The sequence below is a fragment of the Archocentrus centrarchus genome, unplaced genomic scaffold, assembly GCF_007364275.1.
Source record: "Archocentrus centrarchus isolate MPI-CPG fArcCen1 unplaced genomic scaffold, fArcCen1 scaffold_37_ctg1, whole genome shotgun sequence".
Classification (NCBI taxonomy): domain Eukaryota; kingdom Metazoa; phylum Chordata; class Actinopteri; order Cichliformes; family Cichlidae; genus Archocentrus; species Archocentrus centrarchus.
The window spans coordinates 1,010,356-1,038,279 of NW_022060264.1; the positions used below are offsets into that span (position 1 = coordinate 1,010,356).

Below are 27,924 nucleotides of genomic sequence, written 5' to 3' on the forward strand. Positions count from 1 at the left end.
CAAACTCATCCAACTAGTTTACAATGTAACAGGTTACTACGTGTGCATCACAGCATAACATGACTAAGTTTCTTATTGAAATGGGATCATGAGGCAGAGACAGCACAAAGTGACCCCTGAGGCTGATTTTTAATTTCATAGTTTCCTTGTCTTCTGCTGAGTTATGGCTTCTGTCACCTGTTAGCTAACATAGTAACAGGTGACACACAACAGACTGACCGACCAACCAACCCAGTGATGTGATGTAAACTCTTCATCTGTGAGTTCATCTGTGGCAGCTTTTAGAGCAGCTCCGTAAATTAGCCTTCATGCATGCTGGGTTTCAGGTCCACTTTAATCACAATATTTCCGCTTTTGAGTGAGTGTGAAGTGAGTGCTCGAGTCACATCTCATTCAATACTACGTCACCGTATCTGCTGCAGCTTTAACAAAAGTTTCCATAGAAACACTAGCCTCCGCCTCTCGAGAGGCTTAGCCAATGAAAGCCGAGGGTCGGCGCAGCAACATTAGCATGCAGCCTCTATAAGAGGAGCAGCTCCTGCTGTGGAACCACACTGGTTGCTGTAAAGTAACGAGGAAGCAGGATGCCTGAACCCGCCAAGTCTGCGCCCAAGAAGGGCTCCAAGAAAGCGGTGACGAAGACCACTGGAAAGGGAGGCAAGAAGAAGAGGAAGACCAGGAAGGAGAGCTACGCCATCTACGTGTACAAGGTGCTGAAGCAGGTCCACCCCGACACCGGCATCTCATCCAAGGCCATGAGCATCATGAACTCGTTCGTCAACGACATCTTCGAGCGTATCGCTTCGGAGGCCTCCCGCCTTGCTCACTACAACAAGCGCTCCACCATCACCTCCAGGGAGATCCAGACCGCCGTCCGCCTTCTGCTTCCCGGGGAGCTGGCCAAGCACGCCGTGTCCGAGGGCACCAAGGCCGTCACCAAATACACCAGCTCCAAGTAACTCGTCTGCTCTCAGCCCACAACACAACGGCTCTTCTAAGAGCCACACACTATACAACAAGAGCTCATTCTGTGTGTTTGCTTTATGATCTGAAAATGTCTTTATTTTTCTTAAGTGCAGAAATACAACATTTGCAATAGTTATGAGGAATAACTATGAGGAATAACTAGAGTGTGGTGGGTGTCTCTGGTAAAGTTGGATAATGCTGCATGAGCGTAAGAATCAGGCTGTGACCTGCAGAGAGCTGCGTCCACTGCAGCAGCACCTCAGCCTCCAGCATCAGCTCTTTCTCCACCACTGATTATTTGAGATGGTGCAGGGCTAAATCTCAGTAACACTCATATCCTCAAACTTTGAAAATTATGGTATACGTATGTCATAAGCCTGGCAAGCTGCCTGACTAAAATGACATTTATACAGTAGAGCAGGATTTGGACATGCATTTGTTTACTGCTTCTAGTCCACTACAGATTTCCAGTTTCACATGGCTCCTTTATAAATCACCAGCAGCACTGACTTTACTGCAGTTTTATCAATATTGTTATATACAGTGGGATAATTATTTGATAGACTGCTGATTTTGCAAGTTTTCCCCACCTACAAAGAATGAGGTCTAATTTTTTTTATTGTAGGTACACTTCAACTGAGAATCTAAAAAAAAAAAAAAAATCACGTATGATCTTTAAACAATCCATTTGTATTTTATTGCATGAAGTATTTGATACAATAGGAAAACATAACTTAATATTTGGTACAGAAACCTTTGTTTGCAGTTACAAAGGTCAGACATTTCCTGTAGTTGCTGTTTGCACTCACTGCAGCAGGGTTTTGACCCACTCCTCTGTACAGATCTTCTCCAGATCTTTCAGGTTTTGGGGCTGTTGCTGGGCAACATTAAGTTTCAGCTCCCTCCACAGATCTTCTATTAGGTTCAGTTCTGGAGTGGGTGTGTGTTTCAGGTCATTGTCATGCTGGAAGACCCAGCCACAACCTGTCTTCAATGCTCTTACTGAGGGAAGGAAGTTGTTGGCCAAAATCTCACGATACATGACCCCAACCTTCAATACGTGCAGTCGCCCTGTCCCCTTTGCAGAAAAGCACCCCCGAAGTATGATGTTTTGACCCTCGTGCTTCACATCAGATGGTGTTCTTGGGGTTGTACTCATCCTTCTTCCTCCAAACACATCAAGTGGAGTTGATATCAAAAAACTATTTTGGTCTCATCTGACCACATGACCTTCTCAGATTCCTCCTCTGGATCAATCCAGATGGTCACTGGTGAACTTCAGACAGGCCTGAACATTTGCTAGCGTGAGCAGGGGGGAACTTTTGTGCCCTGCAGGATCTTAATCCATGACAGCATACTGTGTTACTAACATCTTTGAGACTGATCCCAGCTCTCCTCAGGTCATTGACCAGGTCCCCCGTGTAGTTCTGGGCTGATTCCTGACCTCTCTCAGAATCATCCTTAACCCACGAGATGAGATCTTGCATGGAGCCCCAGACCGAGGAAGACTGATAGTCATCTTGTGTTTCTTTTCTTCATTTACCAATAATTGCACCAATAGTTTTTGCCTTCACACCAAACTGTTTGCCTATTATCCTGTAGGCTATCCAAATCTTGTGCAGGTCTACAAGCTTGTCCCTGGTGTCCTTCAACAGCTCTTTGATTTTGGAGATGTCGGTGTGTGACTGAGTGTGTGGACAGGTGTCTTTTATACAGGTAACAAGTTCAAACAGGTGCAAGTAATACAGGTAATTAGTGCAGAGTAGGAGGGCTTCTTAAAGCAAAACGAACAGGTCTGTGAGAGCCAGAATTCTTGCTGGTTGGCAGGTGATGAAATACTTATTTCATGCAATAAAATGCAAATTGATTATTTAAAAATCATACAATGTGTTTTTCTTGATCTTTTTTTAGATTCTGTGTCTCACAGTTGAAGTGTACCTACAATAAAATTTACAGACCTCTCCATTCTTTGTAGGTGGGAAAACTTGCTAAATCAGCAGTGTATCAAATGCTTATTTTCCCCACTGCAAATGGATATGTGTTTATGCACATCTATCTATCTATCTGTGTGTTTATGTATGTACACACACATACTATAATACTTCAATCAAATGATGCTGATAACAGAGGAATATGGTGGCTTCTTTACTGACAGGTGACAAATGAAAGGAAATCCTGAACCTTTGACCCCTTTAATGAGCAGACTGAAAACAGCTGATTGAGTTTGGTTAAACTCTGAGAGGATGCAGAGGGCTCACTGATGTCTTTGCACTCAGCTGAATGCTGAGAGCTGTGCTCATGAGAAAAAGGACAAGAAGAATCAGAGTCTCAGTGCTGCACTGTGCTGCTCATGTATCACAGACAGCACATCATCCAGGTGACTGTCAGCAACACACACACACACACACACACAGAGCAGGTGGACAAAATCACTGAAATCAAATGTTTCAGAGTGGAATTGTAGCAGTGTATCTGTGACTGTTGTGAATCTTCCCGCAGCAGCACACAGAGACAGACACACCAACCAGGAGAAGACCTCTGAGACAGCTGCACACAGCTGGAGACCCTCACACAGTCTGCTGTCCGTCATTCCTGCTGCAAGTCAGCAGGTGGCGCTAATGCTGCCCACGGCCCCTAATAAGACCCGCCCCTGTTCTCAATTACGTCCTCAGAGCACCCAGAAATAGCTGCAAGGCCCTCGACGAGCTGATTCACGATCTTTTGACTGACCAGTGAAAATGAGTGGAAGAGGTAAGGGAGGCAAAGGACTCGGAAAAGGAGGCGCTAAGCGTCACCGCAAGGTTCTCCGTGATAACATCCAGGGAATCACCAAGCCCGCCATCCGCCGCCTGGCTCGCCGCGGTGGTGTCAAGCGTATTTCCGGTCTGATCTACGAGGAGACTCGCGGGGTGCTCAAGGTGTTCCTGGAGAACGTCATCCGTGACGCCGTCACCTACACCGAGCACGCCAAGAGGAAGACCGTGACCGCCATGGATGTGGTGTACGCGCTCAAGAGGCAGGGCCGCACTCTGTACGGCTTTGGAGGTTAAGCTCACAGCTCGGACACACAACTACAAACACACAAAGGTCCTTTTAAGGGCCGCCCACACGTTCAAAAAGGACAAATGATTCTTACCTGTTTATAGCTGCATGATCTGAGTGATTGGACAGTAATATTGATGCCACTCAGTCACTTGTCTAAAGTAACACACTTTTCCTCTTCTCACTCTTCATCTTCAAGTGGGGACAATGTAAGTTGAATAAAGTAGTTTACAATTGATATCTGAGGTGTTGCTTTCTGTTCTCATAAAGTTTAACAACTCATTGGGCTAAAAATCCACATGAATTCTGTCTGATTGGTTGGAGACATCTTTCCCTCCTGTACAGGGTTCGAGCCACCCAAAAGGCAGAAAGAATTTGGGGTGATAGCACTCACCCCCTGTCCTCTGTATCAGTTATTGCCGTCAGGAAGGAGGTACTCTCTGCCACAATGCAGAACAAATTAATTTCATTCCCAATACTATTAACTTTTTAAACTTTTAGATGATTGTGTCCCTGGTTGTATGTTTGATTGTTTTTATAGATTGATTTATTTTTGCTGTTGGCTGCAAAACAAATTGCCCCTCGGGGATAATAAAGTACTTGATTCACACCAGTGGCTGCTGGAGCTTAATTGTAGCTCTAGCAAAGCTCATCCTGTTCCTCCTCTTTGCACAAAGGAGCAGATCCCGGTCCGGTCCGTTCTGCTCAGTCACAAGCAGCTATCTTCATCCTGAGAATCAGTGTGTACGCATGAAAATATTACATTGTAAAATACCAGTTTACTAAAATAATGTTTAAATATGTTGACCTGTTACTGCTTATATTGCCTTGAAGCATGATTTAGATTGATATGACAGGTTTGTGCTGTGAAGTGAGACAGATGTTCCAACATCAGGAAACCACTTTCGTGGTAACAATCATGACACTCCTGGATTTGTATCACAAACATTTTCCTGACTTTCATGACGAGAACATCATTGTAATGAAACCCATGATATGGAAAATTCACATTCAGCTTTTGAAAGTACTTTTGTGGGAAGATTCTGGATGACTTCCTTGTGCTGCAGTGTGAAAATAAAGTATGTGCATGAGGGGATTGTCTTTGTGTATGTGCCACACTTTTTGTTTACAAGTTTTTTTGATGAGTGAAATCTGCTTTGGGAAAAAAATTCCCCTCACAGGGGACCGAGGATCCTGGTGTGGAGAGGTACTGTAGAGCCACTCTATGAAGGTGTGGGGACGCCAACTTGTGGAAGAGTCAATAATGTAATGATTCCTTCAATATCAGGATGTTATGTTAATGTATTTTGAACACCAATAGATTTCCCAACACGTCCCTGAGCCAGTTTTATCTGGATCAATGTCGCTGTGGCTTACAAATATATTCAAACACAAATGCTTTTGTCCCCCACATTTTATTATTAAAGACATCACAAAGTTTTTCAGTGATTTTGAATTTGCACACTTTTCATCACAAGGAGAGGCCAGAGAGAAGACCAAAAATGATCCTTCCTGACTTCAAATCTGTCGACGGTCTGCAGAACACTGTGCTATTTGATCACTGAGTGGGTTCATGGTGTCAGTCCTGAGCTCTAATGCTCACAGTCACAGCACGCACTGGATGTTTACCATACCATTGTCTCGGTTTGAGGACATACTTAAAAATAAGTAGCTTTTGTAACTACTTTGCAACAAAGTAACAACTCCCTGTTCATCAAAGATACTTGTAGTTTTTATTCTGTCAGCATAATCTATCTGCTCAGGAGGTTAAGACAATGTGCACAAAACTACAGCTCGAATAATCTTTGGCCAGCAAATTAAGTGAAGGCCGATTTCTAAAGAAACTTTAGTTTGTGGTGCTCAGATGTGCACTCTGATTAGTGGGGAACAAAAGGAGTGTGACACCATAGATCAGAGGATTGAGCTGTTTCAATGAGCTTTTTCTGGATTAATGCATGCTTAAAAAAAAATAATAGAATAAAAATCTGAATATTTGTGATGAATTATTGAGGAGCAGTTGTCACGAGGAATTTACAGAGTGATAGCAACATGTTAATGTGTGAGTGGCCACTGCTAGATCAATATTGGAGCTACTTTGAATCAATGAATGAAACGCTGGGTGAACTGTAAAGGAGCTGAAGAGAGAGATGATAAAAGTGATTGTAGTGATTTGTTGCTGCCGTGAGAGTGGGTGCAGTGTGAGAGGATCGAGCTCTCGGTGTGGGAGTGGGGGGGCTCTGAAAAGAGCCGTTGGGTTTGCTTTGGTGCACGGAGGCAGCTTAAGCTCTCTCTCCGCGGATGCGTCGGGCCAGCTGGATGTCTTTGGGCATGATGGTGACCCTCTTGGCGTGGATGGCGCACAGGTTGGTGTCCTCGAAGAGGCCGACGAGGTAAGCCTCGCTGGCTTCCTGCAGAGCCATGACGGCGGAGCTCTGGAAGCGCAGGTCGGTCTTGAAGTCCTGAGCGATTTCTCGGACCAGGCGCTGGAAGGGCAGCTTGCGGATGAGCAGCTCGGTGGATTTCTGGTAGCGGCGGATCTCGCGCAGAGCCACGGTACCGGGCCTGTAACGGTGAGGCTTCTTGACGCCTCCGGTGGCCGGGGCGCTCTTGCGAGCGGCCTTGGTGGCCAGCTGCTTCCTGGGGGCTTTGCCTCCAGTAGACTTACGGGCGGTCTGCTTGGTTCTTGCCATCCTTTCTTCCTTCTGTCAACACGACAAAACGTAGCGACAGGAGCGCCCGCTCGATGCTCTTATATTGTGCGAGCGAGCGGCTGTGACGCGGCTGTGACGTTGCGTCAGAGCGCCGGCTCATTGGCGGCTCTCTCGTGGGCGAGGAAAGCGCGTTCAAAGTGCGCGCCACAGGCGACAGCGGCCCGCCCCTGCGCGCATATAAGCGAGGCTTTGCGCTGCTGCAAACACATTTCCTTGGAGCGTTGAAACTGCAACGAAACACAAGTCAACATGAGTGGACGCGGCAAGACCGGCGGCAAAGCCAGAGCTAAGGCCAAGACCCGCTCGTCCCGTGCTGGACTGCAGTTCCCCGTGGGCCGTGTCCACAGGCTGCTGCGTAAAGGCAACTATGCTGAGCGCGTTGGTGCCGGCGCCCCCGTCTACCTGGCGGCCGTGCTCGAGTACCTGACCGCTGAGATCCTCGAGCTGGCCGGCAACGCTGCCCGCGACAACAAGAAGACTCGCATCATCCCCCGACACCTGCAGCTGGCTGTGCGCAACGACGAGGAGCTCAACAAGCTGCTCGGCGGAGTCACCATCGCTCAGGGTGGCGTGCTGCCCAACATCCAGGCCGTGCTGCTGCCCAAGAAGACCGAGAAGCCCGCCAAGGCCAAGTAAACGCAACTTACTGCTACTGCAACACAAAGGCTCTTTTAAGAGCCACACACTGCTCTCTGAGACGCAGCCTCACCACAAACTACACAATTACAATCCGCTTCATTCACACTGAGCTCAGTAACGCAAACCTCAGTCTGCTGCATTAAGACATTTAATTTATGCATTTAAAAATCACATCATTTTGGATGCATCAACTCACATTGCGCCATTTCGGATTCCGTACAGCTCATGAAATACCGCCACACGGATGGCTCCGCATAGTCAGTCCGACCAATGAAGCTGAACAGTCGAGATCCTGAAAGCACAGATTTCAGAGGACAATGGGAGGCAGAGCCTTCAGCTTTCAGGCCCCTCTTCTGTGGAACCAGCTCCCAGCTTGGATTCAGGAGACTGACACCCTCTCTATTTTTAAGATGAGGCTTAAAACCTTCCCTTTTGATCAAGCTTATAGTTAGGGCTGGATCAGAGGACCCTGAACCCACCCTTAGTTACGCTGCAATAGGCCTAGGCTGCTGGGGGGTTCCCGTGATGCACTGAGTGTTTCACTCGGGTTTATACACCACTCTGCATTTAATAATTAGTTAGTAACCTCTGGCTCACACAGCACGTCTTTCAGTGTGATGAAATAAACTCTCATTCAGATGAGAGAAACACATGCATGGGTCAGACCCACTGGCTTACATCAGCTGTAAAATTCAGTGCTTTCCACGAGAAAATAAAACGGGCAGAAATCTCGAGCGCTTTCTCCCCTCTGCTGTTTATGTGCTTTAAAAGGAAATGTGCTTGCTGCATTTAGTAACTGCATCCTCACTAAGTCATTACTGTGTGGGCTCAGCAGCCTCAAAGTGAAGGAGAACCCCTACTCTTTAAAAATGAATACATTGAACTGAGGCAAACGCACTCATCCACAGCTGGATGCAAAGAAAGGTCAGGAACGTTTCTCCATCCTCTGAGTGTGGGATGACCTGTTGGAGGAGTTTCAGCATCTGAGAGTGTGGTTCACATTAAATCTTTTGTCAGTTGAATTGAAAATAAAAGTCTAAAATCTATTGTGTAGAGTAAACCTGAGGACATGTCAACAGGCCTCATAGTGTGTGTGTGTGTGTGTGTGTGTGTGTGTAGTGATGTGAGTGCAGAAGAGCTCTCGGGTGATGGTGTGGTGGCTCTGAGAAGAGCCTTTGTGTAGTTGTATTGTGAGTGTGAGCGCTCACTTCTTCTTGGCTGGCGCGGCCTTCTTGACTTTGGGCTTGGCTGCTTTCTTCGCGGGGGCTTTCCTGGCTGCTGCGGGGGCCTTCTTGGGCGCCTTTTTGGGGCTCTTGGCGGCCGCTTTCTTGGGGCTCTTGGCGGCCGCTTTCTTGGCGGCTGCTGCGGGCTTCTTGGCCTTCTTGGGGGACTTCTTAGCGGCTGCGGCGGGCTTCTTGGCTGCCGCCGTCTTCTTGGGCTTCTTGGCCGCTGCTGGTTTCTTGGCCGCGGCGGGCTTCTTGGCTTTAGCAGCGGCTTTCTTGGCGGGCTTCTTCTCTTTACCCTCAGCCGCCTTCTTGCTCATCTTGAAGGACCCGGAGGCCCCGGTGCCCTTGGTCTGGACCAGAGTCCCCTTAGCCACCAGGCTCTTGATGGCGGTCTTGACGCGCGCCTTGTTCTTGTCCACATCGTAACCTCCGGCGGCCAGAGCCTTCTTGAGAGCGGCTGCGGACACGCCGCTGCGCTCCTTGGAAGCAGCCACGGTTTTAACGATGAGCTCGCCGACGCTGGGGCCGGCCTTCTTGGGCTTGGAGGGCGTTGTCTTCTTCTTCTTGGCCGCTTTGGCCGGAGCGGCGGCCGGAGCTGGAGCTGGAGCTGGAGCTTCTTCAGACATTTTCCACGTCGCTTCCGCACTGGGAGCAAAAACACGAGAGTCACGGTACAGTGATGGAAGCTCGCAGCGCGGCGCTGCACTTAAACACACCATGAGAACCGTAGAGAGTGAAGGCAGCGCGTGGGGCTCCTGCGCGCGGCCTGAGCGGCTCCACTTTGTGTTTTGTGTCCGGGATCAAAGGGCTCCAGGTGTGCGTGTGAACCGCCCTGCAGAGCGACGCTGAAGCGGACCGCAGCGGACACGCGTCTCCTGTCGTCGGCCTCATGCGGAGCTCTGCTGCTGTCTGCGCTTTGTCGGTGGAGCCTCCGGAGCTCGGCGGCTCCGCGCGGAGTGCAGCGCTGCTCGGCGCCTTCTGCCCCTCTTTGCTCCGCTGAAAGGATGAGGACGCAGCGCAGCTCCGTGAAAAGCGGTTTTGTGGATGAGCCGCATGCTGGCTGACAGGCTCCGAGTTGAGAGCAGCATCTGCTGAGCGCAGCTGGGGAACAAAGTGAAGCTGCTGAGCTCGCAGCAAACACACCGAGGATGCTGGAGGCTGATGGCGCAGCCGCACTCGTGTGAGAGCTGCTCGCTTCAAAGCAAACCACAGCCGAGAGCTGGACTCCCGGATGGGTCACTGTTGAAGAGCAGACGGTTCATATTTGTCCTGACAGGATCTGCCCGCAGCTCGCTGCCACATTTGGACCTGTCCCATCGCTGCCTCTCAGCTGATGCTGGAGACGCCAGTCTGTTTTCTCAGCACAGTTTTCCAGCTTGTAGCCATGTCCCCATGTGAACAACGAGCCAGGTTCATGCTGGTGGAATACTTCTTCTTTCTAATGTGCTTCCATTGCCAGAGATGAGGGACAAAAATCTACTGCTCTGTCTGCCCCAGAGTTTCATGAAATCAAAGAGTGTTTGTGGTGCTTTGAGCACAGAGCTGCTCCAGGAGGGTCAAAGGAGTGCCACAGTGCTACTATATACTCTAAGGCACAACCAATGTCTCTTTTTTTTTTCTTTCAAAATAAAAAATTGGGTTTGCCAAAATTGACAGGTTCAGAAGATATTTGTATGCTTTATATGTTGTCTCATGAAGCCTGTCTCATATGAAATTTCCTGCATGTTTTCCATTATTTGGACATTTCTCTAAGAAACTGCTGAATGTAGGAGGAGGAAGAGGTGAAAGATGTTCTGGTGCAAATACGTCCAAAGGTTTTCAACTAGTTAGAGATCATAATTTGATTCACATTATCTTCATTCTCATCAGGCCACTGAACCTCCACTCTGTGTGTTGGAGTCCATTCCCATCATGATAGAAATGTTTCATCAGAGGATGAATGAATCACTCAGAGGTGCTTTGTATTGGTTCTGGAGTGAGCCTTCCCTCTGAGAGTACACAGACCCAAACCATGACACCATGCAATATCAGGGCCACTCACGTCCTCACTGAAGGTCTCAGTGGTTAATGTTTTTCCTGTAATTTGTCACCAATGTGTTTAGTGAAACCTGCGATGAACCTTCTCTGTGAAACAAAGCAGAAAATGCCTGAACTCACTGCAGGACCAGTGAAGAGCTACACAGCCATATAAGGCTGATTTCAGTCTGTGTTCATGGAAATAAAGTCATTTTTGCTCACACACATAGAACCACTGAACTTCCTTTTTTTCCCCTGACTAAACAAAAAAAAAGAAATTCTCTAGTTTGGCTTGTTGTGGGCACCATGTCACTGCTGGGAGTGTCACACAGGGCCTACAGCCCATGCAGGGAGGAAGCTTCTATCTTTCAGTGCAGCCTCATTTTAAACAGGACAAAATGACACAAAGTAGTTGCACCTCTAATTGTGCACAACTTTAAACCTTTATACAATTCAACACTGAAGGCAGGATCTCCAGGAGACTGAAAGGAATCAGATGAATGAAGGAATGAGGTGAAAAGTTCAGCTGGAGTGGGAAGAGTATGAGGACAAACTGCTTCAGTCTCAGCTTCAGTTGGGTGAGCTTTAACTCACTCAGTCATTAACAGATGAGCAGTCTCTGTTTTAACTTTGCCTCTTCATCACTTCGTGAATCAAGGAAAACCAACACGACAAATCAAAATTTTAATATCCTGCAGCAGCAGGATTGACACACCTGTGGAGTGGAGAAGTGCTCAGTGCATCATGGGAACCAACACCACAGCTGTCATTACGAAAGCCCACAAACACTTGTACTTCCTGAGGAAGAGGCCCTTTCACAGCTGTGTGGTGGAGAGCATCATGATGTAGATGTTGTCAGACTGCTGAACCATTACACCTCCATATACTCACTGGTGATGCTACACCTTTCCAATTGAAGCCTCTTCAGAACACCACGTGACAAAAGCCAAACGAGGCCCCGTTTTCCGAAATCACGTGACTGCCTCGTTACGTGATTCCAGTTGCTGAAAAAGAGGAAGTGTTCTGGGTGATCTGAGCCACTGTTAGAGCAATAATTACCCCCTCTCACACACACACTTTCTGTAAGTGTTTATCTTCAAACACCACTTTAGTCTTTAGTCTATATACAACACTTTGATATACCACAACTGATGTAATGAAACATATATAACACGATCAGCATAGATTTATTTAATCTGGTTTTACAATACCTCAAATTGAGATTGACATCATTTTAAAATTATGCTTAGAGCGCCGCCGGCCAACATGTAACAGCGGTACATCAAACGCCCAGCAGATGTCAGCACTGCTGAATATGTTAAACGTTCAGGCGTTTGGTGAAGCAGCTGACTGCAAAGATTCGACGCAGTCATAGGACCTCATCACCCCATACACTGCACACAGCATCCCATAATGCCCCACACTCGCACACAAGATACATATTGTTACCGTGGCATCAGAATACAGGTGTAAAACTTCAGCCTTCTCACACACACACACAAACTATATGTATACATACACACTATATGTATACATACACACAAAGATAAAGACAGAACGAGCTCTTGTTGTATAGTGTGTGGCTCTTAGAAGAGCCGTTGTGTTGTGGGTTGAGAGCAGACGAGTTACTTGGAGCTGGTGTATTTGGTGACGGCCTTGGTGCCCTCGGACACGGCGTGCTTGGCCAGCTCCCCGGGAAGCAGAAGGCGGACGGCGGTCTGGATCTCCCTGGAGGTGATGGTGGAGCGCTTGTTGTAGTGAGCAAGGCGGGAGGCCTCCGAAGCGATACGCTCGAAGATGTCGTTGACGAACGAGTTCATAATGCTCATGGCCTTGGATGAGATGCCGGTGTCGGGGTGGACCTGCTTCAGCACCTTGTACACGTAGATGGCGTAGCTCTCCTTCCTGGTCTTCCTCTTCTTCTTGCCTCCCTTTCCAGTGGTCTTCGTCACCGCTTTCTTGGAGCCCTTCTTGGGCGCAGACTTGGCGGGTTCAGGCATCCTGCTTCCTCGTTACTTTACAGCAACCAGTGTGGTTCCACAGCAGGAGCTGCTCCTCTTATAGAGGCTGCATGCTAATGTTGCTGCGCCGACCCTCGGCTCTCATTGGCTTAATGATTTCCGTGTAAAGTTACGTGGGCACGCACACAGCAGACAGGCGGGGAACTCTGCAATTGTTCACTCTGCTCAGCAGCAAATCCGGGAAACGTTTTCCTTTTTCCAAACAGTAGTGCGCATGTCACGGATGACGTATTTATGTGAGAGGCCTATGCAGCAGACAATCAAACACCGGAAGAGTTCAGACACATTCAGTGTGAGAGCAGAGAGCAGAGAGGACTAAAGTGTGTCTGAAGCCAGTCTGAGCTGATCGCACTGAAACACAAAAACCTTCACCATTCAGCTCCACCTGCTCCTACCAGCTGCAGCTGGGAAGGATGAAAATTAAGCAGTGAGAGCTTCCAGAACCCCCCCCCCCCCCCCCCCCCCTCCAAAATAAACAAACAAAAAACCCCCCAAAAAACAGCACCTGAAAGGAAAAACACAACAAGCACATACTCTTGTTCTGTTGCGTGTGTGTGTGTGTGTGTGATGCCTATCCCAGCTGACATAGGGCGAGAGGCAGGGTACACCCTGTACAGGTCACCAGCCTATCACAAACACTCATTCATACGTACAGGCAGCACGGTGGCGCGGTGGTTAGCACTGCTGCCTACCATCTGGAAGGCCTGGCTTTGATTCCTCCTTAGCCCAGGCTGCTCCTCCTCTCTCTGTGTGGAGTTTGTATGTTGTCTGCGTGGGTTAGGTCCGGTTTCCTCCCACAGTCCAAAGACATGCACTTACTGGGGTTAGGTTAATTGGCCACTCTAAACACTGTTGTCCTGCTTGGAATTATTTCATGTTTTTTACCCTTTTATTTTGTATTTTATATTTAATGTTGTTACCTGGTCTCTCCTCACTGATGGCACTTCCTCAGCTCAGTTTTATGTGGTGGGAAAAGACTGTGTGGAGTTTGCATGTTCACCCGTGTGTGTGGGTTTCCTCTGGGACATTTATCGGTCGATTCGAGGATCAAATACCTGTTGTGAATTTTGCCGTTAAGCGCCTCGTTAGAGAACAGCAACTTGTGCAAAAAGTTCTGAACCATTTAACAGTTGGACATGTGCATTCAAAAGCTTAGAGAAGGTCACATTAAGTTCACCTGCAAAGGTTCGAATGCATTTTAGGCTCGTCCTGAAATTTCACCCAAAAGCCAAATATCCCTAACTTTTTGTGAATAGTGTATATAAAAAGGACTAGTTCTTATATAGTGCTTTTCTACTCTGAGCACTCAAAGCACTTATAGACTATATTCATTCAAATTCAGCCACTGGTGTGAAATTATTTTAATGAAACTGAAAAATACCTCAAACATTAACTATAAATATATCTGAAAATAACAGTTTGAGTTGACTGTCGAGTCTTATTTGCAGCACATTTCAAACAGAAGCTCACACATTCACATTCAGCCCTCCAAAAACTGAACAGTAATCAGTCCTTTAAGATGTGTTCATGAAGCACAGCTGTCCTCTACAACACTCAGGTGGCCCAGTATGTGGTACTGAAATCAGCCAGTTTGCTGTTTTGCACAGCACTAGTTCTGTGTGTGCACATGTGTGAGAATGTGAGCTGGTGTGTTACTACATGGTGATAAGAGCCCATAATAATATCTGCCTCTCCTTCATCTCACCTGTGTTGAACACCTGTGAGAACTGGCACAGTCCCAGGTCTGCAACTTGGTGTTTGTGTTTAATGGCAATATAAAAATGCAAGACTACAGGTGCTGGTCATACAACTACAATATCAAGAAAAAGTTGATTTCAGTAATTCCATTAAAAAAAATTAAACAGAAAATCTATGGGCTATTGTGAAGAGGAAGATGTGATACCCCAGACCCAACAATTCAGAAGAGCTGAGCAGTGCCACAGACTGATCGACTCCATGGCACGTCCCATTACTGCAGTAATCCAGGCAGAAGGAGCCCCAACTAAGTACTGAGTGCTGTACATGCTGTACATGTGTAATGTTGTATAATAACACTTCGAAGTCATAACCACAAAGCTATGCTGCAAAGCAAACAGGAATCATTTGTCCTCATTGAACGTGTGGGCGGCCCTTAAAAGGACCTTTGTGTGTTTGTAGTTGTGTGTCCGAGCTGTGAGCTTAACCTCCAAAGCCGTACAGAGTGCGGCCCTGCCTCTTGAGCGCGTACACCACATCCATGGCGGTCACGGTCTTCCTCTTGGCGTGCTCGGTGTAGGTGACGGCGTCACGAATGACGTTCTCCAGGAACACCTTGAGCACCCCGCGGGTCTCCTCGTAGATCAGACCGGAAATACGCTTGACACCACCGCGGCGAGCCAGGCGGCGGATGGCGGGCTTGGTGATTCCCTGGATGTTATCACGGAGAACCTTGCGGTGACGCTTAGCGCCTCCTTTTCCGAGTCCTTTGCCTCCCTTACCTCTTCCACTCATTTTCACTGGTCAGTCAAAAGATCGTGAATAAACTTGCCGACGTGCTCACAGCTATTTCAGGGCGCTCTGAGGACGTAATTGAGAACAGGGGCGGGTCTTATTCGTGGCCGTGGGCAGCATCAGCGCCACCTGCTGACCGGTAGCAGGAATGATGTAGAGAATGAGGAAGACACTGATGAGACTCAGCAGATCGATGCGCTCTCAGGCCTGCTGGACTTCCTCTGATCTCTCTGCTCTCACTGAGCTTCACTGTAGTCTGAAATTCATCAACATGCTGCATGGATGGAGGTTTCAAACATTCAAAAGAGAAAACAGAATAAAGAGCCATATCTGTACATCCAACAAAACAAAATAACACCTTAAAGTAACTAAACTTTTACTGTATTTTGCGGACCATCGGATTATAAGGCGCACTGCCGATTTTTGAGAAAATTTGAGGATTTTAAGTGCGCCTTATAGTCTGAAAAATATGGTATGCTTGCAAAGGAGCAGGAAGTATAAACGTATATGATCCTACCCTCCTTCCTGTCTAATGAATGATAATAATATCCATCTTACTTTCTAATGACCTGCCAATGATCAAGAAATACATAAATGCCTTCTTACCTACACATTAATATACATACTGCATATATTTGCATTTATATATTGCAATTCTATATATATATATATATATATATATATATATATATATATATATATATATATATATATATATATATATATATATATATATATATATATATATATATATTAATATATACACACACAAACGTATATACAAATACATGCATACACACGTGTGTGAGATTTGTTCTTTACCTGAATAATTCTCAGGTTTGTGCTAAGAGACACTTTATTGCACATTTGCAATTATGATAAGGAAAAAAAAAACTGCAGCAAATCCTGCATTGCTTTCAATAATTCCCACAAAAACATATATCCTTGTTATGGATAGTAACAGACAGCAGCAGGAGGCGCTGTCCTGTTTAGCAGGATTTAACCTGAACCTTCAAAAAGTACTTTGTTAGGCTACAAGATTAATGTACCTAATAAAGTGGCCATGGCTGTAGCTAATAAAATAGCCATGGAAGTATCTAACACAATGGCTGGGCACGGGCATTCCTAATAAAGTGGCCATCTTAATATTATCCATCTTACATTAGAAAGTAAGATGGATATTATTATTGAATTAGACTGAAATGCATCCAAGTTCATTCCAAGTAGGTCCCTATCATCATATTCAACCATCTGACTACGAAACATTTGTTACTGAAGCTGAACTGAAATAAATTTCAGCCAATTACACAGAGAGAGGAGATTGAAATCAGCCAATCAGATGATAATAGTTAAATGAATCAGTTCATTAACTGTCAGTGGCTCGCACATGTGTGCAGGGAGCAGCCACAAAGGTGCTCTGGTTTCACTGTAGCCCAGTGACTCTCTGCTCACAAAGCTGCTTATAAAACAGAAACCATTAAATCACACTCACCTGCTTTAAAATTCCTGAGCATCCTAAGAAGCTGATTTACTAAAACATGTGAGTTTTGGTTTTCCCCGTGTTAAAATGTGGTCAGGAAAGGGAAATAAAAACAAGGTTGTGTTTGCTTTTCTCCAAAAGTCCTTGATGAAGATATAATGGAACTATATTGGCAGTTAAAAGGCACTCCTCTCACTCAGATGCCTCCAGTCCAAAAAGTATACATCTGTTGGCTTTGAGTAAGACCATGTGGAAAAGAAGACAAATTTTCCTTCACTCTGAGGGCAAAATGATTGCAGGCACACCAGCAGGTTTTGTGCTTCTCAGACTTCTCAGTTTGCTGCAGCCCACATGGTGTTCAGTTTAAAAAAAGGTTTTAATTTGATGCCAGAAAACAACCCAAGTACTTGGCTCAGTGCTGGTGCCTGCTTGCCCACACTGAATGTCCATGTATGGTCCATGTATATGAACATGGGTGTGTGACTGGCATGTATGTGTGTGTATGAATATATGACGTGTGTGCGTGTGTGTGTGTGCGTGTGGACAGCTGGTCCTGGGTCTGTGGCCTGTGGGACACGGTTGCGGAGGGCAGGAGTTACCCCTGCCTACCGCTCCCCGCTGCTCCCCATGGATTGTCACTGCCGCCCCTGGGATGTGGGTGCCTGGGGGTCCTGGGGTGCATGGCCTGATGTCTTGCTCCTGGTGGGCCGTGGATGACCCGGGTCCCCTGGATCTTTCTCTGCCTGCCTCTGGATCCCATGGGAGGGTGGTTGCGGCTTCTTGCCCTCATTATTGAGTACGTTCCATGACAGAGGAACACATATATAGTCTTGCTGTAGTTTGTATATATAATTGATGTCAAAAATAACATACAGTTTGGCCCTTTAAGTTACTTTTTTGACATTTCGCCTTCCCCTCCAATTAAGAGGGTTAAGCGAAATGTCAAAAAAGTAGCAACAGGAGGAGGATTTCTTCATTTACTTTACTCTGTTTAGCATGAAATCTGATTTAACTGTAAACTTCAGCAAAGCACGGTTAAGTTGGGATATTACAAGCTCCCTGTTGCTTTACCACAGTTCACTGGCCAAATATTTGGTACGTGACATTAAAAAATGATATTAATCTATTAATTCTAAGCTTTTGAAAACACATGAATTTATTGGAAGATGTAATTACACACTAACCAATCTATATTTATGGATACAATATTCTTTTTTTTCTCTTTAACGTAAACCAAAGGAGTGACTGTACCTTTAAGTTTCAGTATGCAAAATAGCATTTTGGGGGTATTTCCTGTTTATGTGGTTCTGGTTATGCTATGGCTGATGTGTGTTGACATGTGTGAGATTGTTCTTCAGATGCAGACGCTGTCTAAATGTCTTATTGTTGCTTTGGTGAGTCAGTGGACTGAAGAAACTGAAAACTACACGAGGCTAAAATGTAACCAAAATATTTCAATCAGGAGCGATCATTAGGAGAACGAGATTTATTGAAAATACAAACAGCTTATTTGGCGATTTGACTCCGATGGCCCATCGAAGCTGAAGGGAATCCCAGTAGAGACAGGAACTTGGCAGGACCCCCAGAGTCTAGATGCTGGTCACGGATGGAGGCTTGGAAGGAGCTCTTGGGTGGTGAAGGGGAGGTGGGAGAATGACAGGTAAACAGCGATATTTAAAGCACGCTGAGTGCAGGTTGATTGGCTCAAGGAAGGCGGGCAGACAGATGATTGGACTAGAGGAGCTGTGGGCAGCGCTGAGTTTGACTTCGTGGGAAAGTGGCGGTGATGGTGGCAAAAATCCCAGGAAAGAAAGCAGATGAGTGATTTCACATCTTCCTTTTTGAATTTACGCTTAAGCTTCATATTGAACAATAATGTAGGAACTGATTTTTTCAAGAAGAAATTACATGAAAATGAAATCATGATTTAAACATCAGTGTCCAGTGATGCAAGCTGTCATATCCCACCTTCACTGGAGGGCTTTTGGCTTTATTCTGAAATTGTTCTCAAAAGATGGCTTTATGTGTTTTTGATGGGTAGAGGACTTTCTTTAATAAACCAAGTAATTTTTTTTTTTTATAAACATGTCAAATGAGTTGACCTGGGACTCAAAAGTTAATCTGTTAATAAAATGAAGGTGCTTAGTGCAACTTAATTATACTGTTTACATGGACCAATAAATTCTGCCATACCGTAACAGTCAATCAAGAGTCAGTCAAACAGTTAATCATCAATATCAGGAACAGGTTTAAATTTATTACTCCAGTTTGAAAAGTGGATACACAGGTGTGCTGAGACGAGCCCCTCCACTCAGGGTGTTCTGGTGGACTTGTGAAAGATCATCAGTTGTCGCCACATGCTGTCACAGTCTGGAGTAATGATTGTGTTATTATATTATTTGCACTTTGATGTGCTTTCTTGTTAAATCAAATCAGTTTGTTTGTCATACAAGGTACAAGTAGCAGCAAAATGCTTTGACGACTGCCCTTACACAATATCACAAGATGAAGATATAAATAGGATAATTTCAAGATTATCAAGATATGCTCAGACTGTACGCTGAAATAAAATGAAGGTATGTATATTTTGCTTTTGAACACTATCTCACATCAAGGCCTTAAGCTACAGAAAAGTGTTGTTCCTAACTTTGAGTCAAAACATCACTGAGCAAAGCTTTGGCGTGCCATCCCTAATCAGCAGAAAACAGGTACAGTGGCTCATCCACAAAACCGCTTTTCACGGAGCTGCGCTGCGTCCTCATCCTTTCAGCGGAGCAAAGAGGGGCAGAAGGCGCCGAGCAGCGCTGCACTCCGCGCGGAGCCGCCGAGCTCCGGAGGCTCCACCGACAAAGCGCAGACAGCAGCAGAGCTCCGCATGAGGCCGACGACAGGAGACGCGTGTCCGCTGCGGTCCGCTTCAGCGTCGCTCTGCAGGGCGGTTCACACGCACACCTGGAGCCCTTTGATCCCGGACACAAAACACAAAGTGGAGCCGCTCAGGCCGCGCGCAGGAGCCCCACGCGCTGCCTTCACTCTCCACGGTTCTCATGGTGTGTTTAAGTGCAGCGCCGCGCTGCGAGCTTCCATCACTGTACCGTGACTCTCGTGTTTTTGCTCCCAGTGCGGAAGCGACGTGGAAAATGTCTGAAGAAGCTCCAGCTCCAGCTCCAGCTCCGGCCGCCGCTCCGGCCAAAGCGGCCAAGAAGAAGAAGACAACGCCCTCCAAGCCCAAGAAGGCCGGCCCCAGCGTCGGCGAGCTCATCGTTAAAACCGTGGCTGCTTCCAAGGAGCGCAGCGGCGTGTCCGCAGCCGCTCTCAAGAAGGCTCTGGCCGCCGGAGGTTACGATGTGGACAAGAACAAGGCGCGCGTCAAGACCGCCATCAAGAGCCTGGTGGCTAAGGGGACTCTGGTCCAGACCAAGGGCACCGGGGCCTCCGGGTCCTTCAAGATGAGCAAGAAGGCGGCTGAGGGTAAAGAGAAGAAGCCCGCCAAGAAAGCCGCTGCTAAAGCCAAGAAGCCCGCCGCGGCCAAGAAACCAGCAGCGGCCAAGAAGCCCAAGAAGACGGCGGCAGCCAAGAAGCCCGCCGCAGCCGCTAAGAAGTCCCCCAAGAAGGCCAAGAAGCCCGCAGCAGCCGCCAAGAAAGCGGCCGCCAAGAGCCCCAAGAAAGCGGCCGCCAAGAGCCCCAAAAAGGCGCCCAAGAAGGCCCCCGCAGCAGCCAGGAAAGCCCCCGCTAAGAAAGCAGCCAAGCCCAAAGTCAAGAAGGCCGCGCCAGCCAAGAAGAAGTGAGCGCTCACACTCACAATACAACTACACAAAGGCTCTTCTCAGAGCCACCACACCATCACCCGAGAGCTCTTCTGCACTCACATCACTACACACACACACACACACACACACACACACACACACACACACACACACACACACACACACACACACACACACTATGAGGCCTGTTGACATGTCCTCAGGTTTACTCTACACTCTCAAATAGATTTTAGACTTTTATTTTCAATTCAACTGACAAAAGATTTAATGTGAACAACACTCTCAGATGCTGAAACTCCTCCAACAGGTCATCCCACACTCAGAGGATGGAGAAACTTTCCTGACCTTTCTTTGCATCCAGCTGTGGATGAGTGCGTTTGCCTCAGTTCAATGTATTCATTTTTATAAGAGTAGGGGTTCTCCTTCACTTTGAGGCTGCTGAGCCCACACAGTAATGACTTAGTGAGGATGCAGTTACTAAATGCAGCAAGCACATTTCCTTTTAAAGCACATAAACAGCAGAGGGGAGAAAGCGCTCGAGATTTCTGCCCGTTTTATTTTCTCGTGGAAAGCACTGAATTTTACAGCTGATGTAAGCCAGTGGGTCTGACCCATGCATGTTTTTCTCTCATCTGAATGAGAGTTTATTTCATCACACTGAAAGACGTGCTGTGTGAGCCAGAGGTTACTAACTAATTATTAAATGCAGAGTGGTGTATAAACCCGAGTGAAACACTCAGTGCATCACGGGAACCCCCCAGCAGCCTAGGCCTATTGCAGCGTAACTAAGGGTGGGTTCAGGGTCCTCTGATCCAGCCCTAACTATAAGCTTGATCAAAAGGGAAGGTTTTAAGCCTCATCTTAAAAATAGAGAGGGTGTCAGTCTCCTGAATCCAAGCTGGGAGCTGGTTCCACAGAAGAGGGGCCTGAAAGCTGAAGGCTCTGCCTCCCATTGTCCTCTGAAATCTGTGCTTTCAGGATCTCGACTGTTCAGCTTCATTGGTCGGACTGACTATGCGGAGCCATCCGTGTGGCGGTATTTCATGAGCTGTACGGAATCCGAAATGGCGCAATGTGAGTTGATGCATCCAAAATGATGTGATTTTTAAATGCATAAATTAAATGTCTTAATGCAGCAGACTGAGGTTTGCGTTACTGAGCTCAGTGTGAATGAAGCGGATTGTAATTGTGTAGTTTGTGGTGAGGCTGCGTCTCAGAGAGCAGTGTGTGGCTCTTAAAAGAGCCTTTGTGTTGCAGTAGCAGTAAGTTGCGTTTACTTGGCCTTGGCGGGCTTCTCGGTCTTCTTGGGCAGCAGCACGGCCTGGATGTTGGGCAGCACGCCACCCTGAGCGATGGTGACTCCGCCGAGCAGCTTGTTGAGCTCCTCGTCGTTGCGCACAGCCAGCTGCAGGTGTCGGGGGATGATGCGAGTCTTCTTGTTGTCGCGGGCAGCGTTGCCGGCCAGCTCGAGGATCTCAGCGGTCAGGTACTCGAGCACGGCCGCCAGGTAGACGGGGGCGCCGGCACCAACGCGCTCAGCATAGTTGCCTTTACGCAGCAGCCTGTGGACACGGCCCACGGGGAACTGCAGTCCAGCACGGGACGAGCGGGTCTTGGCCTTAGCTCTGGCTTTGCCGCCGGTCTTGCCGCGTCCACTCATGTTGACTTGTGTTTCGTTGCAGTTTCAACGCTCCAAGGAAATGTGTTTGCAGCAGCGCAAAGCCTCGCTTATATGCGCGCAGGGGCGGGCCGCTGTCGCCTGTGGCGCGCACTTTGAACGCGCTTTCCTCGCCCACGAGAGAGCCGCCAATGAGCCGGCGCTCTGACGCAACGTCACAGCCGCGTCACCGCCGCTCGCTCGCACAATATAAGAGCATCGAGCGGGCGCTCCTGTCGCTACGTTTTGTCGTGTTGACAGAAGGAAGAAAGGATGGCAAGAACCAAGCAGACCGCCCGTAAGTCTACTGGAGGCAAAGCCCCCAGGAAGCAGCTGGCCACCAAGGCCGCTCGCAAGAGCGCCCCGGCCACCGGAGGCGTCAAGAAGCCTCACCGTTACAGGCCCGGTACCGTGGCTCTGCGCGAGATCCGCCGCTACCAGAAATCCACCGAGCTGCTCATCCGCAAGCTGCCCTTCCAGCGCCTGGTCCGAGAAATCGCTCAGGACTTCAAGACCGACCTGCGCTTCCAGAGCTCCGCCGTCATGGCTCTGCAGGAAGCCAGCGAGGCTTACCTCGTCGGCCTCTTCGAGGACACCAACCTGTGCGCCATCCACGCCAAGAGGGTCACCATCATGCCCAAAGACATCCAGCTGGCCCGACGCATCCGCGGAGAGAGAGCTTAAGCTGCCTCCGTGCACCAAAGCAAACCCAACGGCTCTTTTCAGAGCCCCCCCCACTCCCACACCGAGAGCTCGATCCTCTCACACTGCACTCACTCCGAATGCCTCATGATAACTGCTTCTGCACAATAAGTTACAAATATTCAATTTACTTATTTTTAGAGTGCATTAAGTCAGAAGTTTGCATTGAAAGAGCTCAATCCTCTGATCTATTTTGTCACGCTCCTTTTGTTCCCCAGTATTCAGAGTGTAACTGCACATCTGAGCACCACAAACTAAAGTTTCTTTAGAAATCTGCCTTCACTTAATTTGATGTTTATAGCGCTGTAATAACACACACACACACACACACACACACACACACACACACACACACACACACACACACACACACACACACACACACACACACACACACACGGTCCTTTTTAGAGCCAATCATTCATAAGTGTAAAGCGCTGACTCCTACATGATAATCTATCAAATCTCAATCCAGCTGTTTGATACAAATGTTACAGGTAACTGCTGAAAATCACCAAGGAACACACCTCAGTGACATCACAGGACCGAAGGTTATTTGAGTGGTAGTTTTGTGCACACCGTATTAACCTCCTGAGCATATAGATTATGCTGATAGTATAACAATTACAAGTAGATTTGATGAACAGGAAGTTACTTTGTTACAAAGTTGTTTCAAAAGCTACTTATTTTAATGTATGTCCTCATACCGGGACAAGGAATTCATTTTACTCGAGGACACAATAATGTCATCACTGCCTCACAAAGTCTGAAAGTCTCTGAGGAGCAGAAGCCAAGTGTAATGTGTCATGTCCCCACATGAGGAGGCTGAGGTGTGACTGATCACTGAAGCGGGCTCTGAATGATGATGGAAGCAGATGTAGCTTCTCTTCTGTTTGTGTGTTTGTTGTTGACCGTGGTAAACATCCAGTGTGCCCTGTGGCTGTGAGCATTCCAGCTCGGGACTCGCACAATCAACACAGAGATCAAAGAGCACGGTGTTCTGCAGACCGTCGACAGACTGGAAGTCAGAAATGATCATTTTTGGTCACTGACAAACTTTGTGATGCCTTTGATAATAAAATGTGGGGGACAAAGGCATTTGTGTTTGAATATGTTTGTAAGCCACAGGGACAGAACATTGATCCAGATAAAACTGGCTCAGGGACATGTTGGGAAATGTATTGGTGACAGTCTGGATGGAAGTTTCCAGTCTATCAGCTGTGCTGATGGCACGAAAAAAAAAGAGGGAAAAAAGTCCTTGAAATCCAAACAAGGTAACAGGATGAATTTAAACTGCAAAACAGAGAAAAAACAATCCTGTGGGGTCAATGAATGGAGAGTCTCCACAGGTGCTTAATTCTTCAACTTCATCATGCACCATGAAAACAGCGATAAAGCATACAAAGGGAAAAGGGACTAATTCTATAAATTGACATAAATTCACAATAAGGAAAATGCTACTTCAATAAACAAAACTCAAACAGTTTCAAACAAAAAATATTTCAAATACACACTAAACAACATTACTCACAAACCTGAACTCAGAAACCAAACAAAATTCCACACTTTAAACATACCTCGTTCTACTACCCAGAGGCGCTAATTAAAGTAAACAGATGTCATCTGTGAACATCGTGCGTCTCCTTAAAAAAACAACGTGAAATAAAAATCATCCAGAATAATACATAACACTGAAATGAATTCAGGCAAAATGATATCTCAATATACGTGATGATCTCAGGTATATTTGTTTTCTGTTCATCCAGATGTTTGAAGGACCCATTACATTACTGAATCTTCCACAAGCCGGCATCCCCACACCTTCATAGAGTGGCTCCACAGTACCTCTCCACAGCAGGATCCTCGGCCCCTGTGAGGGGATTTTTTTCCCAAAGGCTGGAGAAAACTTCATCCAGAGAAGAAGCTGTTTGAAACCAAGCACAACTGAGCGGATTTCATTCATCAATAAAAACTAGTAAAAACACAATCCCCTCATGCACACACTTCATTTTCACACTGCAGCACAAGGAATCATTCCCACAAGAGTGCTTCCAAAAGCTGAATGTGAATCTTTCCATATTATAGGTTACATTACAATGACGTTCTGTTTGTGAAAGTCAGGAAAATGTTTGTGATACAAATCCAGGGGTGTCCTGATCGTTACCACTAGAAGTTGTTTCCTGATGTCGGAACATCTGTCGTCTCACTTCACAGCACAAACCTGTCACATCAATCTAAATCATGCTTCAAGGCAATATAAGCAGTAACAGGTCAACATATTTAAACGTTATTTTAGACACTGATTCTCAGGATGAAGGCAGCTGCTCACGACTGAATTTGCTACTTTTGTGTTGGAACCGGAATCAACAAGAAGCGGGAATCCTTTGGAAGTTTGTGGCTGCTGTAATTGCAACTGAGCACTCGGTGGTAGGGTCTGTGTTTGAAGCTTTCCTTGGTGCAGTTGGGACGAAACCTCAAAGCTTCACAAGGCTTCATCTCCCCCTCTCATTACCAACGGATCAGACATTCAATAATCCACTGCTCAAAAAACTTAAAGCAACGCCTTTTAATCAGAGTTTAGCATCAAGTCAGTGAAACCTCTGCAATATTGATCTGCTCAGTAAAGTAGCAGAGGGGTTAATTGGTTTCAGCTGCTTTTGTGTTACTGACATTAACAGCTGCTGTATGCTGGCCATTCAAATTCACATTTCTGATTAAAATATTTTCAGTTAATCCTGTTTGGCCTGTTCAGTGATTGAGTTTGACACCCCAGCCGTAGAAGGTCCTGAACCCATGAGCAGGACCGTATCTGCTCCTCTGCGAGGCGGAAGAGGATGAGCAGTGCCAGAGCTACAAAATGACCTCCAGCAGCCACTGGTGTGAATGTGTCTGACCAATCAGACACAGGCTTCATGAGGGTGGCCCAAGGACCATACAAACTGCTAAGCAGTGCTTTGAGTTACTATACTGAGATTTTGGGACAGTGGACCATCCTGCTTAATCATTTTACCTGTAATTTTGTGGATTGTTAAATTGTATCAGAAGAGAAAGCAGTATACAGCAAATATGAACCGCAAACAGCTTTATACAACCTGTGTTGACTGTCAAGACTCCCTCAATAAGTGAAGGGCGTGTTAGTGTGGACAATAATTGAGCAACATTACTGTACAGTGATTAGTATCAAGCCGTGCTGTAAGCAGGTAGGAATCGTTTGTTCCCATTGAGTGTGTGGGCGGTCCTTAAAAGGACCTTTGTGTGTTTGTAGTTGTGTGTCCGAACTGTGACTTTAACCTCCAAAGCCGTACAGAGTGCGGCCCTTTCTCCTATGTCCTTCTGCTCGTAATCTTCACATACCAGCAGAGTTACATGTGGCACACTTTTCACAATATCAAACTCTTTCTGCAGATATTCACTTTCCTCTATCTTCATAGTTGCTCCTTGTGATCCCAAAATTATTCAGCTTGAAGAGAGTTGAACCTGTTCTGGTTGACAACTCAACCATTCTTCTGAGTTTGATTTTGAAGCATCTTTGAAGTACTTAAGCATGCAATGTAACGGGCATTCAGGAAGTTTTGCTTTCGGCATGTTTGCCGCAATGAACTTTTCCCATAACTTGACTGGCTCCATGAAGTCTGCGCTCAAATCTCCAATCCAAAATACTGTCGATCCTTCAGTTTCTGTTGTCATCCATAATTGATGAGCAGTATCCTTTGGTATTTCCACTAGACAGCTGTCCGGTGTACACTTTATTATGCAGTTTAATTTACACAGGGGATCTCTACCAAGAAAAGCACTGGACGTGTGCTCTGACACCAGTATGGGTAGTGAGAGGAATCAGCTGTTTCATCTCAGATTAGGAAGGGATCAGTCACAAGCAAAATGGCCAAATTCTCCACAGTTGTAACACCCCTCTGAAAACTGTTAGCTTCTCAAGTATATCTGACATGTCCGTATTCTGCCAGGGCTTGTACTCCACTGTCTGTCCCCTTATAATTACTGGACACATCTTCTCAGGTGTTTTCCTCTTCCTTAGACGTAATGTCATTGCTGATCTCTGCAATTCTTCCTTCTGGAGGTCTTTTTTCTGTGCCTTCAGTTTCTTTTAGTTAGTTCTCCAAAGCAAGTTGACCTACTGAGGTAGTCGCTTTATCTAGATCTGACAAGCATTCATCTATACTTCTTTCAATCTCTCTTAAAGTTTTTTGTCTGTCCTTCTGTATTTTAGTGCTGGATACAGTTGGGAGGAACCTTCTTGAAAAAGAACTTCTAGCTTCACATTTTCTTCTTGCTTTTAGAAGAAGGAGTCAATTTTATAATTGTCTCCGCTTGTCCCACGTCAATTATTCTCTCATTGTCATCCTTAATGTGGTAGTTCCCATCGTGGTTAACCACTGGAAGCTGAGGGTATACTTTTTCAAACTTAAGCTCCTTTTCATAAGAGGAGGGCTTCTTCATTGAATTGAGATGTGATTCTTCTCAATATCTTCCAGGCTTTTATTCTTCTTGTCCTTAGTTGCTTGCATCAATTTCTGCCCTTCTTTTTCAAAAAGCTGAAGGACATTAAGTTCTATTTGCCTTTTGTCTTTTTGTCGTTCTCCTTTCTTCCCCTTCTTTTGTTCCGCTTTGTGTGTGGAACCACATCTGGTTTTAAAGTTCCAGGGTTGATCAATATGTGGCCATCGTTTATGCCAGTTTTCTGATATCTTTGCAATGAGTAATTTAATCAATGAATTACTCCGTGGGGTAATTGCTTTCAAAACCTTAGTATTGTTGTCAGACATTTTAATGAATTCTCAAATTTCCCCCCCTTTTTTTTCAATTAATTGATTAATTTTCAATGAACATGTTTTATTTTCAATTAATCAATTTTATTGTAATCAAAAAATTTTATTTATCGGTTTATTTGTTAATCATTAACAGTAATTGATAAAATCTTTTCTCAATCTTAAGCCAATTATTTATTAGTCACTCAGCCACAATCAATAAATACTAAATTGCCAACGCCAGAAGAGATACAAACCTGCTGACGCAAAAACTATTCACCCCACTATAACGATATCACTCATCCAAAAGTAGTTCATCCAGAAGTAATAAATGCATGAATTAGCTTTTCAGCATCACTCTGAGAAAGGATGTTTCTAATTTTAGAAATATTGCGCAAATGCAAAAAAGCGGTCCTACATATTTGTTTAAGTGAGCTGTGG

General features: G+C 46.2%; 10 protein-coding genes across 10 annotated transcripts; 5 read left to right on the plus strand and 5 right to left on the minus strand.

Moving 5' to 3' along the window:
* Positions 1-567: 567 nt before the first annotated feature.
* LOC115776781 (histone H2B 1/2-like) lies at positions 568-1,028 on the plus strand. Its single transcript, XM_030724553.1, has one exon. The coding sequence runs from the start codon at positions 585-587 to the stop codon at positions 957-959; it is 375 nt and encodes a 124-aa protein (XP_030580413.1). The 5' UTR covers positions 568-584; the 3' UTR covers positions 960-1,028.
* Positions 1,029-3,669: 2,641 nt separating this feature from the next.
* Positions 3,670-4,246, plus strand: LOC115776751 (histone H4). The gene has a single exon (XM_030724514.1). The coding sequence runs from the start codon at positions 3,705-3,707 to the stop codon at positions 4,014-4,016; it is 312 nt and encodes a 103-aa protein (XP_030580374.1). The 5' UTR covers positions 3,670-3,704; the 3' UTR covers positions 4,017-4,246.
* A 1,999-nt stretch (positions 4,247-6,245) lies between these two features.
* On the minus strand, positions 6,246-6,705 carry LOC115776747 (histone H3). The gene has a single exon (XM_030724511.1). It carries the CDS (start codon positions 6,696-6,698, stop codon positions 6,288-6,290), a length of 411 nt encoding a protein of 136 aa, XP_030580371.1. The 5' UTR covers positions 6,699-6,705; the 3' UTR covers positions 6,246-6,287.
* Positions 6,706-6,957: 252 nt separating this feature from the next.
* LOC115776749 (histone H2A-like) lies at positions 6,958-7,366 on the plus strand. Its single transcript, XM_030724512.1, has one exon. The coding sequence runs from the start codon at positions 6,969-6,971 to the stop codon at positions 7,353-7,355; it is 387 nt and encodes a 128-aa protein (XP_030580372.1). The 5' UTR covers positions 6,958-6,968; the 3' UTR covers positions 7,356-7,366.
* A 1,183-nt stretch (positions 7,367-8,549) lies between these two features.
* On the minus strand, positions 8,550-9,210 carry LOC115776744 (histone H1-like). Its single transcript, XM_030724508.1, has one exon. The coding sequence runs from the start codon at positions 9,208-9,210 to the stop codon at positions 8,563-8,565; it is 648 nt and encodes a 215-aa protein (XP_030580368.1). The 3' UTR covers positions 8,550-8,562.
* Positions 9,211-11,456: 2,246 nt separating this feature from the next.
* Positions 11,457-12,617, minus strand: LOC115776745 (histone H2B 1/2-like). The gene is made up of 2 exons (XM_030724509.1): positions 12,230-12,617; positions 11,457-11,604 (listed from the first exon to the last, which is right to left on the minus strand). The coding sequence occupies exons 1-2, from the start codon at positions 12,598-12,600 to the stop codon at positions 11,472-11,474; spliced, it is 504 nt and encodes a 167-aa protein (XP_030580369.1). The 5' UTR covers positions 12,601-12,617; the 3' UTR covers positions 11,457-11,471.
* A 2,104-nt stretch (positions 12,618-14,721) lies between these two features.
* LOC115776752 (histone H4) lies at positions 14,722-15,121 on the minus strand. The gene has a single exon (XM_030724516.1). The coding sequence runs from the start codon at positions 15,109-15,111 to the stop codon at positions 14,800-14,802; it is 312 nt and encodes a 103-aa protein (XP_030580376.1). The 5' UTR covers positions 15,112-15,121; the 3' UTR covers positions 14,722-14,799.
* Positions 15,122-19,731: 4,610 nt separating this feature from the next.
* Positions 19,732-24,609, plus strand: LOC115776743 (histone H1-like). Its single transcript, XM_030724507.1, has 2 exons — positions 19,732-20,375; positions 24,487-24,609. Exons 1-2 carry the CDS (start codon positions 19,732-19,734, stop codon positions 24,512-24,514), a joined length of 672 nt encoding a protein of 223 aa, XP_030580367.1. The 3' UTR covers positions 24,515-24,609.
* LOC115776750 (histone H2A-like) lies at positions 21,624-22,032 on the minus strand. Its single transcript, XM_030724513.1, has one exon. It carries the CDS (start codon positions 22,019-22,021, stop codon positions 21,635-21,637), a length of 387 nt encoding a protein of 128 aa, XP_030580373.1. The 5' UTR covers positions 22,022-22,032; the 3' UTR covers positions 21,624-21,634.
* Positions 22,285-22,744, plus strand: LOC115776746 (histone H3). The gene has a single exon (XM_030724510.1). It carries the CDS (start codon positions 22,292-22,294, stop codon positions 22,700-22,702), a length of 411 nt encoding a protein of 136 aa, XP_030580370.1. The 5' UTR covers positions 22,285-22,291; the 3' UTR covers positions 22,703-22,744.
* Positions 24,610-27,924: the final 3,315 nt, after the last annotated feature.

Excerpts from the sequence above, each read along its gene's own strand:
- LOC115776781 (XM_030724553.1), top strand. The coding sequence starts at position 585 with ATGCCTGAACCCGCCAAGTCTGCGCCCAAGAAGGGCTCCAAGAAAGCG.
- LOC115776751 (XM_030724514.1), top strand. The coding sequence starts at position 3,705 with ATGAGTGGAAGAGGTAAGGGAGGCAAAGGACTCGGAAAAGGAGGCGCT.
- LOC115776747 (XM_030724511.1), bottom strand. The coding sequence starts at position 6,698 with ATGGCAAGAACCAAGCAGACCGCCCGTAAGTCTACTGGAGGCAAAGCC.
- LOC115776749 (XM_030724512.1), top strand. The coding sequence starts at position 6,969 with ATGAGTGGACGCGGCAAGACCGGCGGCAAAGCCAGAGCTAAGGCCAAG.
- LOC115776744 (XM_030724508.1), bottom strand. The coding sequence starts at position 9,210 with ATGTCTGAAGAAGCTCCAGCTCCAGCTCCAGCTCCGGCCGCCGCTCCG.
- LOC115776745 (XM_030724509.1), bottom strand. The coding sequence starts at position 12,600 with ATGCCTGAACCCGCCAAGTCTGCGCCCAAGAAGGGCTCCAAGAAAGCG. Across the intron at positions 11,605-12,229 it reads ACCAAATACACCAGCTCCAA|CAACTGGAATCACGTAACGA; the intron begins GTAACTCGTCTG and ends CCTCTTTTTCAG.
- LOC115776752 (XM_030724516.1), bottom strand. The coding sequence starts at position 15,111 with ATGAGTGGAAGAGGTAAGGGAGGCAAAGGACTCGGAAAAGGAGGCGCT.
- LOC115776743 (XM_030724507.1), top strand. The coding sequence starts at position 19,732 with ATGTCTGAAGAAGCTCCAGCTCCAGCTCCAGCTCCGGCCGCCGCTCCG. Across the intron at positions 20,376-24,486 it reads GCCGCGCCAGCCAAGAAGAA|ATGTTTGAAGGACCCATTAC; the intron begins GTGAGCGCTCAC and ends CTGTTCATCCAG.
- LOC115776750 (XM_030724513.1), bottom strand. The coding sequence starts at position 22,021 with ATGAGTGGACGCGGCAAGACCGGCGGCAAAGCCAGAGCTAAGGCCAAG.
- LOC115776746 (XM_030724510.1), top strand. The coding sequence starts at position 22,292 with ATGGCAAGAACCAAGCAGACCGCCCGTAAGTCTACTGGAGGCAAAGCC.